Raw genomic sequence first — 21,904 nt, 5'->3', positions numbered from 1 at the left:
TAGTTCCTGGTAAGGAACTTTTTTTGCAGATGGCTACCTTCTCACTGGGTCCTCAACATGGTAGAGAGGGAGAGCAAGCAAGCTCTGGTCTCTCTTCCTCTTCTTACAAGGACACTAACCCCATCATGGAGGGCTCTCATCTAAACCTAATTACCTCCCAACAGCTCCACTTCTAAGTATCCTTATATTGGGTATTAAGACCTCAACATAATTTTGGAAGGATACACATAAGTCCATAACAATGGTCAAATGTATGTTCTTTATTATGAAATTCTAAAAACTAGCATTGTACAATAACCCACCTTAGTTTTACAAAATTAGCCATATATGTAATTTTCTTTTTTATGGTCATCACATCTTTCATTTCCAAATTGTATAAATGTAATCATAAGTAGAAATGGACTTCAGGTAAACCAAAAAAGTAGGCAGTGAATTCAGAAATTAGTGGAGCAATGCTTAATTTTTTTTTCTCAAGATGGAAGTAATACATAAAACTTAAGTGTTTGTGACTTAAATAAAACCACAACACATTTTCAGTTTTGCTCATAAATTTTGGTAAGGCCAAAAAAAATCTTGCCAAGTTTACCACTTAAGGTACCCAATAAGTATTTGTTGAATCCCATTAAACTGCAAGTCTTGACTATTATCTAGTGAACTGGAAGTCATGAATATGTTATTAAATATCTAGCATACCTTTCTAACTTTGTCCCCAGGCCTAAAAGGTTCCAACTTCTCTCTTTCTGCTACCTGTATCCATATAGGAGGTTGGACACAGAAGTAGCATGCCCCAAATCCATCATCAACTGACACTTTTCCATGACCTCACTTTACTACCTCCAGACCTAATTAAAAGGTCGCCTCTATCATATCTTTCTTGATCCACTAGACCCAACCGACAGAACTTCCCACGTGTTTTGTCTTTATTTGGTTATGGAAAAGAGATTCTGGAGGTTCTAAGCCTGAAGTAAAAGGAACACAGTAAAAACATCGGATGAATGGGAAGTTTTATTTGGATAGCAGGCCTTCTCAGTGCCCCTAAAGTCCCTCCAAAGACTGATAGCCCTTTGGGGAAATTACTTCTTCCACTTGTTTGAGAGACAGCTGGCCTAGGATACAGACTGGCCCTGGCATAGAATAAAGTCAAAGTAGGAGACTGAACCCAATGACTTTATTCATAGGTTTATTTCAAAATGCTCTGTACTCTGTCATCAAAGAAGTAATTAGAATATTTCAGTATCATAATAGCCATATTGTCCATGTAACCTTACCCAAGATATGAGCTGTTTTCTGTGTGAACACAGGAATCGCTGACCTTGTGAGAATGCAGTTAACTAGAATTCAGGTAACATCAGTGATGCAGGCAAAATGGTCTCCACTGAGTACGCCTTTAAAAACAGTTTAGAATTCAATTTATTCAATGCCCACTACCTGGAAGCAGAATAAAATTCAATGGTTTTATCCACCAACTGTTTTTTATCAAAAACTTTTCTTTGCCCATCTCTAGGTTTAGGCCTGTAAAAATCTTAAAATGTTGTGATTTAACAAAAACATTTTATTGGGAATCATTGCCCTTTTCGAACAAACACATTCTGGCATGTTACTTTTGATAAGACTACAGTATTGATAATATGCCAAAACCCTTTTCCTCACTTGTGCATATTATACTGCAAATGGCAGCTTTGACGTCATACATCTGCTTGTGAATTCGTTAGCTAAACTGTTATAAACAAACCACATTCATTTACTTTTCCTTAAAATTGTAAATTCAAAACATGTTTTTATCGGTGCGTCATTTTCCTGTTTCTCTTTCTAAAAGCTTTATGTGTGCTTGGTATGTAGAGAGGAAAAAAGGAATTTTACTTGTTTGGTAACCTTGTAACTGGGTTTCACATAATGGTTTGTTTAAATCACAAACACATGCATAATTTTCTTTTATTGCTCTTTTTGGATGTTACTATAGTCCCTTCAAATTAAATCCTAAAATCCTAAACTCTAATATTTAAAGGCATGCAGGGTCTCAGCTCCCACTCCCCACATAAGAACACAGGATACGGTGAGGCCAAAAAGGAACACCAACGGAGCCATAGATATGGGACTCATGCCACTATATTCTCGCTGGTGGCTGGGTTGGAGATACAGGAAGCCGGAGCCACACGATCTGCAATCTGCCATCAGCTTCTCTGCCAGCCAACCAACCAACCAACCAACCAACCAACCAACCAACCAACAAACCAGCCAACCAAACAACCAACCAACCAACCCCTTGCTAACTGCAATCTGCGCTTGCTAGCTTAGCCATGGCAGTTATATCAGTGGCTAATAGCTGACCGGTAACAGCTGATGGCCATCTGCTATCTGAGCTGGCACCTTTCCACGTGAGGATGAGAGCCTGGAAACTGCTCTCTAGGACTCTGTCCCCACAATCCACCCCTACAGGGTCTTGCCTCTCAATCTACGTGACAAGCGTCTTCCCCGAGGGGCCCTGTGTCAGGAACCGAGTTCACGAGAAAAAGTTCCAGTCCAGTTCAAATAATGGCCAGGGGGTGTCCCTCAAGGTCCACCTTCTTTCTGGGTATAACCAGGGTTTCTCAGGGTACCATGCTGGAACAATAGTGGTTCATAGCCAAAGTGCTTACATATTCTCACTGGCAGTCGGGCGAGACACAGGAAGCAAACATCTACCAGTTCCACTACATGGTGGTCAAGCAGTCCATCAAATCAAGGATGGGAGGCAATTCCCCATAGTCCACAGTCATTTGCCAGGGCTGTGCGTTGGCCTCACAGTGTGTGCCCTCTCCGCAGGGTGAGGTTCCAAGCCCTCCCCAACCTTGGCATGAGGGACAACCTTGACCTCACCCACATCCTCCACCGAGGACTCAGCAAGCGTTTCTTACTGGGACCACAAGTCCCGCATCTGAGCTTCCTCAGCAAGCACTTCCCAGCCCACACGGCCACAACAACCTTTGCTTTCTCTGTCCTATGTTGGTTGGAGAACCATCCACATCCTCCCAGCCCTCCACAGGAGTCCAGCTATGAGAACAGCAGCTGCGGGACACCACACACTGTGTGGGGGCCACATGTCCTCCTGCCCAGAGGCAGATGACTCTGTTACCTGACCGGGAGAACTCTGCTGGCTGCGCCATGTGTCATACAGGGTGTCATGCGGGGTCTTAGCTCCTGCTCCCCACATGAGAATGCAAGATATGGTGAGGCCAAAAAGGAACATCAATGGAGCCATAGATAGGGGAGTCATACCATTATATTCTTGTTGGCGGCTGAGTTGGAGACACAGGAAGCAGGAGCCACACGATCCACAATGTGCCATCAGCTTCTCTGCCTTCCAGCCAGCCAGCCAGCCAGCCAGCCAATCAACCAACCAACCAACCAACCAACCAACCAACCAACCAACCAACCAACCAACCCACCAAGCAACTCACCCCTTGCTAATTGCAATTGCACTTGCTAGCTTAGCCACGGCAGTTATATCAGTGGCTAATGGCTGACTGGTAACAGCTGATGGCCAACTAGTCACAGCTGATGGCCATCTGCTACCCGAGCCAGCACCTTTCCACGTGAGGCCGAGAGCCTGGAAACTGCTCTCCTGGCTCTGTCCCCACAGCATGTTAAGATTTTATCCAATTTTGGTGTTAACCTTGTAGTCTTTAGTTTGTATCTTACCCGTCTCCTAAGCCAGTAGAAAACACTATACTAATGACTTTGGCTCTTTCTTGCTTATTTTTCAAAGAGAGTAAATATTCCTCAAGCTTCTACCTACAGAATACTTTCTATATTCCATTCTCATTCACTAACGAATCCTCAGCTTTCTTCTCTGTACACTGTCCAGTCTAAATATCAAGTGCCCAAATCGCAATCTCTTTTAAACAAAGATTTGAAGGTAGATATAGCATCAGCCCCTCAAACTTCAATCCCCAAACAAATTCATCTCTTCTCTCTCCATATATTCTGATATTTCTATTGCTAGCCATTCTCCCAGCCATGTAGACTCCAAGGTTTAGATTTTATCACTTATGTCTTCCAAAGTTTTACTACTCAAAATGTCCAACAATCAGTAGAGTAGCATTCATCAGCATCACCTAGTAATTCATTAGAAATCCAGAATATCAGACCCCACGCTAGCTGTACTGAATCAGAAGCTGCATTTCAGCAATATTCCCGGGTGATTTATATGCACAATATACTTGAGGAGCACGGCACTAATTTTTAGAAGAAAGAGTCCATCTCTCTTATCCATGGTACCTTAGCATATGGTGCATATCCAGGTCCTTGTTCAATCCCTGCCTGTGTATATAATTGTTTCAACCAAATATTGACATATTTTGGATCCCATCCCTCTTGCCTTCAATGCATTCCTTTTCAGTTCTCTTCTGCATCATCATTTCTCCTTCTCTACTGATCAGTACATATGTCCTGCAAATAGTTTCTTAGCTGTCATAAAGAAACCGACAAACTGGGCTGATTTAAGCAAGGGGACATCATTAAAATGTGGTAATACCATCCTGGAACCTTCCATTAGCACTGCAAGCAGTACTGCCCCCACAAACTCAAGCTTACTATAACCACCACTGCACCAGAAGTAATCCCCACTAGCCTCCATCCTAGCTCCAGATTTCCCATCTGAGTGGCTATATTTGATTTGTGGAGCCTATGGTGAGTCATATGCCCACACCCAACCTGATTGGGAGGATGGAAAGTGAGCATAATTACCTTACTTACCTTTTTATTAAAGTGTTTCTCCCCTGACTAAAAGATTGATCAAAGAGACTGTCTTTTTAATACATGACTGTGTCCTTTGAACTAAAAGGAGAAATGTCGAATGCGTAGTAGGCATTCAATAAATATTTGTGAATAACTGATGTCAAATTCCATTGAGGGAAAAAAAATCCATTGAGATTCCCTAACCTTTTCATTTCTGACCAAATGATTCATCTTTAGTCATCGGTGATAGCTTGATAACTAGTTACCCAAAGCATGTTTTCTTACTTTATTCATTTACTTTTGATTCTGTCAGGAGTTATTAATCATTTTCTTTAGATGATGATTATGATGATGATGATGATGATGATGCTTTGGGAAGCTAGTGGGAAAAGCAAAGGCAAAAATGCCGATATTTTCAGAGTGTCTCCTGGCTGATGTGGTCAGAATCTAAACAAATGATGTCCACTCATCGATCATTTCTCTACTTCCTGCAATTGAATCTTCCTGGAGGAGTCATCAGATCTTCTCAACCTTGAAAACTGACAAGTAGTCCCTCTGGACTCCCAAACTCTACTGAAGATTGGGAGGGGTCTTTGACACTAAGATTTTAAAAGCCCCACCATCAGAACATGATTGGAAAACTCACAGGTGAAGTTATAGTTATTGCAGGTTCTGGAAAGGAGCAGAAAATGAAGGCAAGTAAAGGTTTTATTTACATAAGACTTTAACTCCTTTATAAAAAGCTTTATAGCTTTTTACTTATTTTATGTTTCATAAGCATTTTAGAGGTTAAAAGATATTTAAACAATATGCCTTAAAATATTAGAATCATTTGATTTTACTAAAAAATTCACTTATTCACACAATTATTCGTGTGGGTTAAGCAATGAAAATAATATATTTCTAATTTTTTTTTTTTTTAAAGAGAACTCTTTTGTGGATTAACTAAAAGGTAGACTGGGGAACCGTCCTCTCCCTTCCCCCTATCCTATACTGAGTATTAAAAGAGAACATAGCAAAAGGTAAGGGGTTTGTAATTGCCCAGGTGTCAAGAAAGGAAGTAGAAGATTCTACAGGCACAGAAATGACTTTCTTTTGATTCTGCCAGGAGTTACCAATTCTTTGACTGATCTGTTCTTATAGGGACTCAGATATCTGGCGGCGACAACCTTGGCTCTTTTCTTGGTGTTCTCTTTCATGGGAAATTCCAGCAGTGCACCACAGGTAAGCAAATTCAAAAATTGAGGCTCCTGAATGTTCCTTCTTTCTTTTTTTTCCCCTCCCTTCCTTCTTTCCTTCTTTTCTTTCCTTCCTTCCTTCCTTCCTTCCTTCCTTCCTTCCTTCCTTCCTTCCTTCCTTCCTTCTTTCCTTCCTTCCTTCCTCCCTTCCTTCCTTCTTTCCTTCCTTCCTTCCTCCCTTCCTTCCTTTCTAATAATGTACTGGGCTGCAATGTTTTATTAACTGTTTTTCTCTTCTCCCGGGTTGTAGAGACTCTTTGAGAGAAGGAACTGGACTCCTCAAGCTATGCTCTACCTGAAGGGTGCACGTACGTTCCAAATGCTTTGCTCTTCCTACAGCAAATGACGGAAGATCCTTGGGGGGTGCATGAATCCATGCGATAGGTGGAGAGCTGTGGGGAAAGAATAAGATCGAGTTTGGTCCCTTAAATAATCTAGGTCAAGGTCATCCCCATCTCGGTTAGCCAAGGAAAAGGGACAGTAGCGGGGTTACAGGGGGTGGTGAGGTGCGGGTGGCGGTGGAACGCGAGGACTCTATCTGATTAGAAAGCCTCCAACCTAAACTGGGAGGTTGCTGGTTCTTGCCACAAAGGATGACTCTGGCGTTGCCTGGGAAACATCGCACTGGCAGGGGTGCGCGGGGCGCGCGGGACCTTTCTCCTGCTCTCTTTACCGGCGCCTGGCTCAGCCCAGGGTTGCGCGCCGAGCACCTGAAACCCGGCAGCTCAGCGCGGCCCCTGACCAGGTGCCTCCCGCCGCCGCCGCCACCGCCGTCACCGCCGTGTCCCCCCATCCCTCTCCGAGGCTGCGTAGAGCGGAGCGGCTGTGGTTTAACCCGGATCGTCCTGGGCCGGGCGGGCGCTGAGCCCCATCTCTCTCCTTTACAGAGGGGCGCCGCTTCATCTCGAACCAGAGTCGAAGGAAGGACCTTTCCGACAGGCCGCCGCCAGGTGAGTGACCGAGGGAGCGAGGGGGGCGGGTCTGGCAACTTAGAGCTGGACCCACCGCGTAGGGCGCGCTCCGCCCGGTGCCGAACGAAAGCGTCCCCCCACTACGAAGGACTGGGGGCCGGGGCCACCCAGAGAACCAGCTCTTGCCAAGCCCAAGTTTAGGCAGAACGCGGGAAGTGGGGGCTCGCGACGCCCCTCCTAATAGCGGCAGGTGCGGCGGAAGCTGGAGCTGAGAGTCCCCAAACTTGACCTGGTCTCAGCGACTCAAGTGGCCCTCTGCCCACCGGGTTTGCAGAGATACCCGGGGAGTTATCGCCGGCCCGGGGTTCAGCTCCTAAGGATAAAGAAGGGTAGGGGGAAATGTGCAACGGACCCCCAAATGTACCTCCTGTTTATGACAGGATCGTCACAGTTTCCTCTTAAACACTGTTTGTTGTTGTTATTATTATCATCATCAAAATAGTGATTTATCTAGAAACTTCAAATGTATGCCTTTATTATATTACTAGAAAGAGCTATCAAAAGATTCAAAACCACACTATGTAATAAATGGAGGCTATAAAGAATGAGCCAGGGACTGTTACTTTTCATGATAAACCTTTCCATGCCGCTGGATTTAAAAAAAGCTATGCAATTAATTTTGATAAAATGTGAAGATTGAAATGCTAAAAATAGCAAGTATACTTATTTTGAAAAATAGCAAACTCTGTTAAGCACATAGTAGGTGCTTAACAAATTTTTGTTCACCTTCAAGCTTGCGGTATAATTAAGCTTATTTGCTTTATGAGGATAAGGTATGTTTTCCCACTTCAGTTGCTCCCAACGTAAAAATCATGGTTTGTGTTGACTCAGGATATTTTGTGTTCTGTCAATTTAGATTTGAAATAATTTTGAGTATTTAACAGACCCTCCTTCAGTCAAATAATTGCCTTACATGTGGGCAAGAATGTAGATTAATATCTCAAACTGCTTTGGAAGGAATGAGAGAGGAGGGAGTCCAGGCTCCAAGCAAAATCACATCTAAACTTTTTTGCCCAGACTTCCCATATTAAGCTCTGAAAGGAGAAATTTCTCACGGACTCTTTATCTTAATCCTCCTTGCTGCCGTGAAATTCGGTGTAGTATATAGTTTAAATACTCTTCCATACCCTGTAATATGCAACATAACCAGTAAGTAAACGTCCAAGGGAAGTGTGAAATGTTTCAACATAAAAATCAATCTGTGTGGAGGCCCTTTGCTGAGGGATCAATAAGCAATTTCATAGAGATTTTTCTAGTGTCATAACATAATGGAATAGCATTTACCTATATGAATATTTAAATGCTCATAGAATCTGTATACATTTTTGTGTTTTTTTTCAGAAAGACGAAACCCAAATCCTGGACTACTAACTCTTCCAGAAGCAGCAGCTCTGTTGTTGGCTTCCTTGCAGAAACCAAAAGAAGGTACAAGTATAGTGACCTCTTTCAACTGAAAGACAGAGAGCTTTGATTACTTTTGGGATTCTGTGTTGAGGACAACAAAGTTGCCTTTATTTATTCAGAATTTTAAAAACAATTAACAGTCATTCCACCCCAGAAATTCACACAATATTTATTATTTAAAGACTAGTATATCGCTCATTAAAGTTATTCCCAATAACATGGAAACATTTCTTTGGTGAGACTGGGGAATTTCATATGAATTCTATAATCCGTAGACTATTATAACCTTTATTTCTCTTTGAACTCTAGGGCTAAAACAGCACAAAGTCCAACTTCATTATTTTGTAATTGAAAAAAAACTGAGGTCAAAAGAGGTTTAAATAATTATAAATCCAGTTGCTCACTATTAAATGTTGACCCAAATGAAATTGCTGAAAATCAACTGTTTTTTGCTTACAAACACAGCAGCAGTTTCATATGGTTCACCCTAATAGATATGAGCTGGTTCTGATTCTAAGCTTGCATAATTTTTACTATACTAGACCGCTTATTCTCTACTTAGCTGTAATCTTCAAATAGAGACACTGTTTATGTAACATTAAAGCTATTCAGTGAATTAAGGCATCTTGGTAGTGGCTTAGCCAGGGCTTTGGAGTGCGTAGTAGGACTAGGTTCAGATTCTGGCTCAGCTGCTTTACTAGCTGGATGACCCCAAGCCTTAGGATCAACCAGTAAAATGGAATAATGATATCCATATACAGGATTTCTAACAGCCAAATGAACAAAGTATATAAGTTTATTACTATTAATAATAGAGGTCAACAAAGCATAATAAATAGACCTAGACTTTTCCCTCTCAATAATTGTAATGATGCCATACTTATGACATAATTTAAATGTTTACATGTGTAAAAATTACAGTGAGTGATCTGGTGATCGACTGCTGGCCCACTGCTCTGACACTTGTGCTAGTGGAAAAAGCCTATGTGCTCTGTGCCTAGTATCTGATGGGGCATGTGCAGGAGGGGAAGAAAGAGCAGAAAGCACTTTCTGGCTTCAAGCTTATGGCTTTGTTGTGAAAAAATACCTATGAGAAGCAAATTCAAGAGAGTGGGATAAAGGGGTCCTCTGAACTTAGAGCAAGTCTGGGGCTGATTTGGGTGAGAAGAGGAGATTATAATACGTAATTCAGCAAATATGCATTTATGCCTGCTAGGTATCAGACTCTGTGGCAGGCACATTAAGCAAAAGCAAGAATGGGAATGGCCTTTGCGGTGCAAAGATAGGGTGAGCAGTCAGTGGAATAGCAGAATGTAAGAGTGGTGGTCACGACCCAGCTACAATGACTCTTGCTCCAATCTCTACTGCTACTAGCTATTATAATAATTACTAAAGACTTACTAGAATGCACTGGGTCAGGCACTATTCCAAGCATTTCATGTGGATTAATACATTTAATCCTCACAGGAACCCAGGGAAGTAAACACTGATAGTATCCACACTTTACAGATGAGGAAATAGAAGCATAGAAAGACTAAGTAATTTGTCCACTATCACATAGCAGGTACATACTAGAACTGGGATGAAGAATAGAAGGTAACTTAGTATTTATCTGAGAATCAATAAGATACCCTATGGATTTTCAGCAGAGAGATGACCTGGTGAAAGCAGATAAGTCTGGTTATGGCGTATGTGACGATAAGAGCAGTAACAGTAGCTATAATATGGGAACATCTACTATGTGTCAGACATTAATCTTTCTAGCTTAGAGCTAATCTTTACAGCTCATAAAACTGAACCTTTAAGAGGTGCATTTACTTTCCTAAGGTCACATGGTTAGTGAAAAGTGATATCATGATTTTAACTCAGGTCTGTGTGACTCTACAGCTTCTTCAATTATGCCATGACACCTCTCGAATGGATGGTGTTGAAGAGGAAAGGCTGGAGAGGGGAATTAGTAAGGAACTTGAATTGATGTAGGAGTGAAGTGATGAGGTGCAGCCGGTCAGTGGGATGGATGGACAGGCTCCACTCTGAGGTATCCCAGACGGAAGAATAGGTAATATGAGATAACTATTCACTAAAGGTATAAAAAAGAATACAGAGTCAAGCACATGTTTTAAAGTGTTGTGTGTGAGAGTTTGAAATGGTGATGCTGATAAGGAATAAAAACTTCTGTGGGTGTAATGAAGGTTCAGTTTGAAATGATAGAGACATTCCAGTGAGTAAAGATGTACAAGTCAGTGGTTCTCTGCTATCCATCTGTGGACTGGTTCCATCAGAGTTAAGTGAAGCATTTGCTGGAAATGCAGATTTCTTGGCCTCAGACCCAGAGATTCTGATTTGGTGCTATATGTATTTTGTTTCTTACAGCTGGAGAAGAAAACTTTGATCAAACCAGATTCCTGAAAGACAGTCTGATAAACTGGTGAAAATATATCAAATTGCACTCAGTTACAATTCTGTTATTGTTGAAGACATAAACCATGTGAATAAAACCCGTGGATCCTTTTTACTTCGTCATAATCTTAGGAACATGCACAGCTAGTTTTATTCTTCCGGAAGCAAAAGTAATGTAGAGTTCTTAACTGAGAACATCACTGCTTCTTAAAATTATTATTTTTATTATTATTATTATTATTATTATTATTATTATTATTATTATTGCTTTAGGTCCCGCTTAGACACCTTGTGTCTTACTCTTGAATATGTTAGAGCATTTATGAGTATAAGGCTGAAGACTCTTAAAAGAGTGTTCTTTTTGTTACAACAAATACCCATCTTGATCTAATAATTATTAGTGGTTGGTTTTTACATTCTGTTACCCACTTGCATTGTCTTGTCATTCCGCAGTGAATTTTCCCTTCCTTTCCTCCCTTTCTCCACCTCCAAGGAGGGTGAGGGAGGAATCACGGCAGGATGGGAAAGAGTAGAGTGTGATTGCCTTAGCAGTTCATGAGGAGAGGTAAGCTGTTCCAATGGGAAGTGGGAAGGGATGACTGGGCAGAAACGCCGTGATTAGAGCACTTTGGTGCCACCGCTGAGAGAGGGTACCCTTAGTGAGGCTGGAGCCAGTGGAAGTTTCCACAGCTGGGAGCTCCCCCTTTTGCTCTTTGTGGATCTTCCTGAATACAGTTTAGAAACATGGATCCACACGTTACTGGGAAATAAGCAGTTGGAGACACTGTATTCTGTTTCTATGTACACTGTACAAAAAGAACAAACCAGTTTTTTGAGGTAACCCATTTTCCATGGCTAAACAGACTCAAAGACTGGTTCCTCTAATTGACTAGAATGCTAGGCTTTATTTGACATGAAAACATTATATAAAGGCACCCTGATAATGTAAGTGCATGGCAATATGCCTAATTTACTCCTTTTTAAAGTCATCTTGGGTTTAATACTATCTGAAATACACACACACACACACACACACACACACTCACATACACATGTATCTATAGGAAGCGTAATAATATATTTATTTGTAATTACAGTATGATCATCATGTCGATTATTTTTGACCTAATTAATTGAAAGTTGTTATTGATAAATGTCATAAGTGGGAAGTATTATTAAGTCTTACTGTCATCAGTATATAATAATTATTCAGTAGCTAAAGAAGATTGTTATGTGCATGTCTCTGTAAGTTGGAATTACAATTTTACTGTGTTAAATAATCAAAACCCTGCTCATAAGATTTGTCTGTGTCTTGTTTCACAATTAAATAATGAAACTATGTTCAAGTTAATGTAACATTGATTTCTGCCAAAAAATATTCTAGCATTAAAAAAAATCGATGTGGCATTATAATAGATACCTGTCATTAATTATAATTTGATTTTAAAGTAGATTTTCTAGACAGTGCAGTTTATTGATAATTATTTACTCATCTGACATAGACTTGTACATACTGGCTATTTAAATATTACATCTATTCCCAGAATCCTTTTAAAATCTATCTTATGAAGTAATTCTTCCCACAGCAAACTAGAACCATCTCAACTACTTCACACTAAAACACAGTTTTGGAACGCTGTCTAAATGACCAATACTTGTTAAAATAATAATCAGCTGCAAGTATTACAACTATTTGAATTCCTTGAATGCTGTACAGATATACTGATTCACACAATAATTGCATAAACTCCCCGAGGCCATTTGCTGTACTTTCTATCTCTCTTAGAGTGCCTTTGCAATTCTCTTTATTTCTGTCTTTCTCAAAACTGAAATGAACAAGTGATCAGTAATCAAACTTTTTCACATTGCATGGCTTGGATTTTAACACTGGGAAATATCTGCCTCCAATGCATATCCATGTACTAAAATACCCCCACCTCCACATTGGCCTTGCAGCCATTTTTAGCACAGTTCCAGTTGTTCTTCCCCTCTTTGCCTCTATATCCTACTCCCCCTGTGGCTACCTGTGCATTATTTATATATATTGCCTCCTGTGTGGGTTCTCAGTTACTCTTTGTTTCCCTGGGTTTCCTCAGTGAATGCCCCCTCTCCTCCCACATCACTATTCTGCCCCTGAGAGAGGAGAGAAGGCAGAGAGGCTCTGATGTTAAAGTCACCTTCCAATTCTCATTTCCTCTTTTACCTGGTTATGAGAAATAAAAGTCTATATCCTGTCAACCTTGAGTTACATTATTTTACATAGGCTTCAGAAGAAAGGGGAGTTGGGAATGTAACCTGTTGGTGTCCTCCTTCTGGACAATAAGTTCTGTCAGGAAGCGTTAGTTCATTTGTAATTTGATATGATCCTTACAACCACCACATGAGGAGGGCAATTGTATCTTCCACATTACTTCATAGAAAGTTAGGCTCATCATATGAAGCCTTGTTGAACCTCCTCAGTGTACACTTGACGAGTCCTTTTTCTGAATCCCCCTTGTGCACTAAAAAAACTATTACTGTAGCACTTGTAATATTTTGTATTCTGATCTATATATGTAAACCAGCTGTGTTAACCCTAACTCTTACCATGGAAGGAAATGCATACAAAAAATCTTGCTGTCAGCTAGTCCAACACACACAAACTATTTTCTATAGTTCCTGTCCTCCAACTTATGAATACATACATTCTTTAAAAGCATCATTTGTTTGTACCTCTGTTTCTCCCAATAAGACCATTCATTTATGCAACTACTGTGTATAATGTGCTGTGCTAAACACAGAGTCATCTAACAACCCTATTTGTTGTCCCTCACCAGGATTTTGTCAGTCTTGGGGAAAGGACAAATAAATGACTGGGGCAAGGGGATGGAGTCAAGTGCATCAGCTATCTGAATAGAGGACTCTGAATCCTACACATGCCACTGAAAGCCAGGTGTTTGCAAGTCAGTTAATTTCCATGTATACTATCATTTGTACTCATTTCTAATCAGAAAGCTATTCTTTCATTTTTTAAAAAAGCACTTGAATTTTAAAGTTTTATATTAAGAAGGTATTTTATTGGATACCCCATGCTTTCAATAACAGTGACCCTACCAATTATCAATCAGGAGTATTATTTGAATATATACAGGGTGTCACTTTATCAGGGATACATTTTCATGGTTATTGTAACAGTGAAATCCTTTCATATCATGAGATCTTTCTAGTACTTCAGCAAAAGAGTGTTTGTGTTGCAATACAAATCCACTTCATATTTTCTCTAATCTTCAGTACAGAACTTTCCAAACTGCTCTGCAGACACTGGTTTAAATGGAATCATGGGACATTTTTCAAGGGTGGGGCTTTAGGTAATTTATTTCCCTTTATCCTGAACCACTAAATCAGGTAAGCTTGCAACCATCTTCCATTTTGCCCTGATTTATTGCTTTGGTCCACCATTCTTCTATGTTTTCGTATCCATGGAAGAGCTGGATTACAGTTTTTCACTGGTCTTGAACCATCCGACACATTGTTATTGTTACTCTTCCCTTGTTGCCATCAACAATCCAGCACTGAGACCAAAACTTTTTTAGAACCTCTACTGACTACCGACCCACGTCAACTGACATACCAACCAAGATGTTCACTGTGATCTAAATGTAACAATACCCAGTTGTGGGGGAAAAAATCCAACAGTGAATGTGGATTTTTGTATGCTTTTGGCAATTTATATTTAATTACATTTAAAACATAAATATGCTTCGTTACAATCATTTAGTCAATATCTCTATGCACATCATGAATGTGTTAGAGACGCTGTCCTTATTATAAAGTAGACTCTAAAATTTATTTTTGCTATTCTTTTTTTAAAAGAGAGTTTTAAACGTTGTCCTTCACAAGGCACTATTACATAGCAGGTACTTTACACATGTTATTTAACTGTCTAAAAGAATTTTAAAGAAGGCAATATTAATGAAAGTTATAGCTTTACCTATTCATATATTTATTCATTTTGGATTTAACAATTTATCATCTTTGGAAGATTGACCAAGTTTTCAAAAAGTCTTTCCTTTTAAACAATAAAAAAAAATTATTAGGGTCGGATGGTATAGTACAGATGGAAATAACTTCCTGTCATTAATTTGAGAAGTGACCTTGGAAATGTACTAATATGCATCAAGATCTGGATTTAGAATCACTATTTTCTATGGATTTTGATTGCCTGTGAAGCTGTATATAAATTCATGTTTCTGACTTGTGAAAAATTAAAATAATCACTAAAGACCAAGTTATTTAAGATAGGTAGTATATCCTCATGACTAAGAATAGGATCCATTGGGGTGAAAATGGGAGACCTGTTTGGCAGGTATAGAAGCTGCATAAATATTAAGCAAAGAATCACGGTGATGAGAATTTAAAAAGAAACAAACTAGTAAATAAAAACTCTTATTGCTTAAATTAACCATTTTAGAAACACTTCTGGTCTTCCTCCTTCAATTAACATTTCTTCATGCTTGAATTTACTGGGGAAAAAGGAGTTGAGGAAAATAACTCGGATTTTATTATAAATTATAAAATTGCTATTCACTTAATCTCCACTTTTTAGGCAGAGAATCAATCCCATTGTGATACTTAGAAGAAAAAAATGAAATGTGTGGCATTTTCATTTCCTTAACTAACCCTTTTTACCCTGTTCTTACTAAATTATCTCTGTTCAACAAGTATGGAATTCAGTTCTTGTATTCGCCATGCAGCTTTTTCTTCCCATGAGGAACATGACCTAAAGAAAATGGTGACTTAATATTTAACCGATCTCTTTCTGCTTCCTCTTCCTCATCATATCTCTCATCCTCATCTTCATCTTCCACATCACTGCTCTGAGGACTGGAGACCTGAGACCCTGAAGGAGAGGGTGGCACTGAGGAAGGTCTGGGATATTTAAATCCTTCCGTCTGCCAAAGACAAAAATAAGACATAAACGTTATAATGACTTCTTGATTTTCCAGTGATGTAAACAATTTGCATGTGCCATATATTTATATCTTATTAAATATTTGTAACAACACCCCAATAGATTTGTATTTCTCATTTACAGAAGAAAATTGAGGGTTAGAGAGGCCAAATGACTTGCCCAAGGTCTTACAGCACATAAGTGGTAGAGCAAAGATTTGTACCAGGGTGGTGATCACCCCAAAACCTTTAATCTAATCTCAACTGCTTTGTTACACTGCTGATAATGTCACCCCTATATTATCCTTTAGATTGGCTCCATGAAATGGCAGGACATGGGCAGCTTGGACATTCTAGGGACAGCCACCATTGGGAAGAATCCAGGATGCCAGGCCACTTAGCTGACCCTGCAATTCCACCAGTTACTTTTGTTTCTGTTAATGAGCAAGTACCTACCATAGGTTTCAAGCAAACTGCCCTTCTACTAAGATTCACTGAGATAACTCACTTAATAAACACATACTAAGCCTCAGCTATGGGGCAGGCACAATAATGGCACAGAGGATACATGAAAAACACGATCCCTGCCTTCTAGGAGGGTACATGCTTGAGTGGGGAGACAAATGTATAAAACTGTTTCAGTACTTGTCACTCTGTATTCCAACTACACTTACACATTATTATTAAGTCATGTTTGTACCTTCATTTCAAGATTCAGATACTCTACCTGAAAGTAGACAGAAAAAAAGCTGAGTCCTGCACTTAGGACCTGGCTCAGAGTAAATGCTCAATACTTAATAGTTGAATAAACAAATTAATGGGTGAATATAGCTGAATTATCAAGTGGCGTGTCCACCTCTACATAAACTAAGCAATTATCTCTATTAGAATCATGAACATGGGTGTAGAATTTGTAGACTGAGGGACTTACAAAGTCCTTTTACCTTCTCTATAGGCAAATTTCACCTTGGGTTAACTTTCTAGGTCTGTTGCGCTGGACAGCTGATACAGGTGGAATATAAGTTGTATTACCACACAAAATAGTTTATGATAAAAGTGGCCCCTGGCTGGGAAATTACAGCTGAACTTGGAGGACGGAGATATACTAAATGAGGATCCATAGTTTTTGGGAATCCCTGAATTTGATGACTCCTGTAATTGGGCATGTTCCTGGGAAGACGTCTGTGGAGATTTACATGAGATATTGGCTCCCTTGGGTCAGAAGCTAATCTGGATCTCATACCCAGGGACGTGGGTCTCATCCTCTTGCACCTATGCTATCACCTGAGGGTTAGGAGGGCAAAGAAGTTTAGCCGTATGTAAACCACTGTTAAGGACAATACCACGGCAAACAAGGATCTGACGCTGCCCTGCTTCAAGCTGTGTTTCCTGTCTTACATCCTGCTAAGTGACTCTGATGACAAGTGGCCTATGCTAGTCTCATGAATGTAATGTATAGTTGGACTTTAGAAGACTCCCTTGTGGGCACTGCTGATGGAACGTAAATGTTTGTCTCATCCAATTCCTCCTGTGGTGCTTGAGTTCACTTGCCAAGTAGTCACCCTGTGTTTAAACATTTCCTTGGATAGCCAATTCACTTCCTGTTAAAGCGGGCCACTTTATTTCTGAGCAACTGTCAAAAGAATGGAAGCCTAATGGAGTAATTTCAAGTACTAAGGCAGAGAGAGTTTTAATATGGACGTGCTTCTCCAGCGACATGAATTAGCTGACTGTCTGCTCATCTTACACGTGAGGCGAACAACTCTGAATCGAGGACTCTGAGTTGGTCTGATTTGTCAGTTCCTCTATTCTTTGTATTGATGTGATACTATAAAAAAGTATAATAGTTTGTGTACTTAGCTACTTCCAAATTAAAAGTTATTCTTAGGACAGCATACATACATTTAGCTTTCAAAACAAATAAACAATATATAAAATATTTACCGTGGGTGGTGATGTGGGTTCCATGTGGAATTTATCTGGAAAGGCTCTGCTTAATGCCAGGTGCCTGGCATGCTGGTAATACTAATGAAAGAAGACCAAGTCACGGGTTAAAAAAAGATTTATATACTCTAATAACCAAGTTATTATAGAAAATATTTTCATAGTTATGAAATATGTTTTTTGGAAAGTGGCAGAATCTATTCACCCTAAGTTCGAGAATCAGAAAAAGAAAACAAAAAAACAGTTTAGAGTTTCATTTTTTTTCAATGAATAGGTAAAGAAATAATACAAAACACTGGAGGGAAAAGCCATACTGGCCTTACAAAACTCTGAATTCTGAGTGCTAAGGCGACTGAAAACCCTGGTTTCATTCTACAAACAAGCATGGGAAAAAAGATGGGGCCTGAATAATCACACAAACTGGATTTAAATCCTGCTTCAGACCTGAAATAAGAAACATAACTTCTGAGGGCCTTATCATTCTGCTTTTGTTGTAAAGTGAAGAGAGTAAAATTAATCACCCAGGGATGTAATGAACACTGAAATTAGTATATGTAGATACTCAGCATATGGCCTCATCTGTCATTTGTCTGTGGGAGTTTAGCAGTATCTAAGCAGATACAGCATGTAAAGGCAAAGTCAGTTTATTTTTATTAAATCACCCAAGGCAAAGATATATGAATATCTGGTATTTATAAACCTACTGCAGGAAAGAAGGTATTTCCTTTTGCACTTGTCATTTTGAGAAACAGTATTATTTCTACTACCCACTCACTCTAGTTGAGGAATAAGATCACATTATCTCTTGGAGTGAAACAAACTAGGAACTTTTCTCTTGATATTTCCCTCATTCTCAGGAAACATTTCTGCATACCTCTGATGCATTAAGTTAAGCAGTAACAATAGAATAACTAGTAAGATTAGTGCTAGATGGACTTGCTGTTGTGGGCTCAGACTAACTGTGAAGAATTGGGCTTAGGACTGCAAATTCATATTAAGTAAAAATGTATGTGAAAATATTACTAAGATTTTAACAGTTACAATACTGAATTGGCTTTGCAGATTACTCGTATAATTAGAATCAATACTTTTGCAGTCCAGTGGGATTTTTAAAGCGGTCCTTTGTGTTGATTACAAAATTGCTTACTCTGCCTAAGTATCTCCAATCCAGAAGGTCTGACAGTCTTTCAGTTCTGTTCCTCTGGATTATTCTTTGACGACGTGACTGTTTGCAAAATCTGTACAGAAACTGAGTCAGCTGATTGCAAGAATCATCTAGAGAGCGAAACCGCCTGTCAACAATGTAAATACCTGAGGAACACAAAAGCCAAAGCACAGGTAAAAAAACAGCTAACCTTAGGGCATTTTTTCCTCCTAGTCCTTAGGTTCTATGGTAGAGCACATGCATTATCTATTCCTTACCTCCCTTATTGTCTCTGCTTTATCCTTTCCCTTCCAAGGCTGTAGTTCTGTGATCTCTGTCTAATGGTTTACAACTGTCACCAACACACAGACAACAAAATAGATCTTGCTTTAAAAAAAAAATCTGTCAGTATAGATCAGTGATTTTCTGTGGGGCGGCTCACTAACCAGAATCTCTGGGGTAAAACCTGGGCATTCGTGTGTTTTTTGGCTCCCCAGTGTGCAGCCATGGCTGAGACCCATAGCTCTAGCCTGAGGAAGGAGAACAGTGACAATACAACTGTAAAAGACCAGGGAATTGGCAACGTGTGGGCAGAGAATCTAGCCCTTTCAAACTTTTCTTGCTGCTACACAACATGGACATAGAGATGGTTGATATGCATATTCTCCTGACATCTTAAACAACTTAAGTGAATTTGCTAGGTTAGCACAGACTTTTAAAATAATTATGCTGACCAATACATGTTCTGTAAGGCCATGGTTATTGTAACACCACTTCTAGGTAGTAAAGGTCCAAACCAGTTCAGGAGGGAAAAAAGGTAGTAGGAAGATTTATCTAAGCTTAGCACTCCTTTCACACTTTGTCTTTTGGGCAATATATTTAATATTAATAGCATTCTTATCTTTTCTAAGGACCACATAATTAAATCTACTTTTTAGGAGACAAGAAGTATCAACATTGGTTAAATCAGAATAGCTTTGGCGTTAGGCTCTATAGACCCTGAGCTTTATTTGGTTAAAGGTCACTTTTCCCTGGGTTGGGTTAAGGATGAAAAACCTCACCGTATGCAGTAGGATCAGCCACATGCTCCTGCATGAAACAGCCAAAGCCGGAGAGGTTGGTTGTCACACTGGGGATGCCCATCACCGTGCATTCGGCTGCCGGGGGAAACAGATAAAAGGCTTGGCTTCAGACCAGCTCCTGTATCCTCTTATGTACTCACAGAAGAAAAAAGACCCTTACCAGAGGGTAAGGAGGGTGGGGGGTGGGAGATGAGGGTAAGGGGGATCAAATATATGGTGATGGAAGGAGAACTGACTCTGGGTGGTGAACACACAATGGGATTTATAGGTGATGTAATACAGAATTACACACCTGAAATCTATGTAATTTTACTAACAATTGTCACCCCCAATAAATTAAAAAACAAAAACAAAAACAAACAAAAACACAATAAACTAGGAAACTTAGAAATTTAAAAAAAAAAAAGGAAAAAGACCCCATCTATCTAGTAATACCAATGTTTACTTTGTGCCAGGCACAGTGCTAAGCTCTTTACATGTATTAATTCATTTAATCTTCTCAACAACCCTGTGAAGTGAAGCTATCATCATTTCCATTTTACAGATGAAGAAACTGAGGCACAAAAAAGTTAAATAGCTTTCCCAACTTCACAAAGCCAGGGGCTGGGGGGAGAGCGGGAGTTGAAGCTGGGTGTCCAGCTCTAGACTCTTGCTGAGAACTGCTACCCTATACTGCCTCTCTCATTCCAGTTGGTTTTGTGCTCTGTTCTAAGCTTATGTCTCTAAGTATTTGGCAAGTTTATGGAATAGGTCAATATTTTGGAAGTGACCAGCTCTTCTTATCATAGAAATCTCCCTTGGCACAAATCGCTTCCACCTTCTGAACCCCGTGGTCTCTTTCATTCCTCTCTCACCTTTTAGCCAAAACCTGTTTTTCAAAAATATCAGATAGGTCATACAAAACATTACCACTTTCAAGGATAGATTCATTTTTAGCAAGGAATTTATATTTGATTATGGAATAACTTTTGGTTGGCTAGTGGGGTTGGATGGGAAGAAAAGAGATTTTCCCATTACCCACAAAGTAATACAATATAAACTGGGGCCTATTCTCCTGCTCTGCAAATGGTTTCCTAATTTAGGGCAGGGGGTGGAGGAGAGGAAGTGGAATGGGATTATTGACCCATTTGAGAATCTAATAAAATGGTGGAACTCCTCCATATATATGTACATATAATTTAGTCTGCAATTCTGTAGAACTTAAGAGATTCTTATTTTTATTAAATGCTCATTAACACACACCGCATTTCCCTGAAAATAAGACCTAGTCGGACAATCAGCTCTAATGCATCTTTTGCAGCAAAAATTAATATAAGACCCGGTCTTATTTTACTATAAGACCAGGTATATAATATAATATAATATAATATAATATAATATAATATAATATAATATAATATAATATAATATAAAATACCAGGTCTTATATTAACTTTTGCTCCAAAAGATGCATTAGAGCTGATTGTCCGACTAGGTCTTCTTTTCAGAGAAACATGGCATTTAGTAAAATGCCAGGTACCCATATAAGCTTAGTATCTGAGGTTGAACAATTAAATTCACGAACTTTCTACCGTTTAAGCGCATGGTATGTCCATTCAGTGAACTTAATAAAGTAAGTGCTTATATTCATTGGGTTTTCTCAAAACACAAAACACAAACTTTAATGAATACTTTCTGGAATGAGTTAGAGTTAGTATTACATAAAATGATTATTCTTAAAAAAATTAGAGTTATCTAATATGCTAACATCAAACTTATACCACCAGAGATTTCATTATTTCTGTCATTATAGGTTAGGTGAGTAGTGGCCAACTTCCTTCAGTTAATTTAAAACAGAATGACTCATTCACTGTGGAATATTTCTCAAACTCCTTTTTCTGTCTACTTATCTTTTATAACATCTTTGCTTGTCTTTACCTGAAAACACTAGATACATCTCCTCTATCATTTCGAGTTAAGGTTAACTTTGTCCTATAAAATGACATTTTGGTGGAAAGTCTGCCATAAGTTATGTAACATTTTTGTTACCCAACATAAATGACTTCCCACATTCCCTCAGTCCCTCACACTTTGGTT

The 21,904-nt window shown here is 39.4% G+C and overlaps 2 protein-coding genes across 3 annotated transcripts in view; one reads left to right on the top strand and one right to left on the bottom strand.

Annotated features, from left to right (window-relative positions):
- Positions 1–5,757: 5,757 nt before the first annotated feature.
- The window catches only part of SPX (spexin hormone), a 48,163-nt gene continuing 32,016 nt past the window's right edge, over positions 5,758–21,904 (top strand). Inside the window, exons 1-5 of one of the 2 annotated variants that reach the window (XM_019736199.2) lie at positions 5,789–5,940; positions 6,205–6,262; positions 6,842–6,904; positions 8,267–8,350; positions 10,703–10,840. In XM_019736199.2, the coding sequence (XP_019591758.2) occupies positions 5,914–5,940; positions 6,205–6,262; positions 6,842–6,904; positions 8,267–8,350; positions 10,703–10,761 (291 nt within the window). In that variant the 5' untranslated portion in view covers positions 5,789–5,913 and the 3' untranslated portion in view covers positions 10,762–10,840. Of the gene's footprint in view, positions 5,941–6,204; positions 6,263–6,841; positions 6,905–8,266; positions 8,351–10,702; positions 10,841–21,904 lie in introns of those variants that run through there. The other variant, XM_074325940.1, reaches the window with a different exon arrangement.
- GYS2 (glycogen synthase 2) overlaps positions 13,764–21,904 on the bottom strand; it is a 48,484-nt gene continuing 40,343 nt past the window's right edge. Inside the window, exons 13-16 of the mRNA XM_019738138.2 lie at positions 19,808–19,903; positions 18,750–18,913; positions 17,603–17,683; positions 13,764–15,660 (exon numbers count right to left, since the gene is read on the bottom strand). Of these exons, the coding sequence (XP_019593697.1) occupies positions 15,439–15,660; positions 17,603–17,683; positions 18,750–18,913; positions 19,808–19,903 (563 nt within the window). The 3' untranslated portion in view covers positions 13,764–15,438. The remainder of the gene's footprint in view (positions 15,661–17,602; positions 17,684–18,749; positions 18,914–19,807; positions 19,904–21,904) is intronic.

The sequence above is a fragment of the Rhinolophus sinicus genome, linkage group LG02 (genome assembly GCF_036562045.2).
Source record: "Rhinolophus sinicus isolate RSC01 linkage group LG02, ASM3656204v1, whole genome shotgun sequence".
NCBI lineage: Eukaryota > Metazoa > Chordata > Mammalia > Chiroptera > Rhinolophidae > Rhinolophus > Rhinolophus sinicus.
This window is presented reverse-complemented; position numbering and strand designations above follow the sequence as displayed.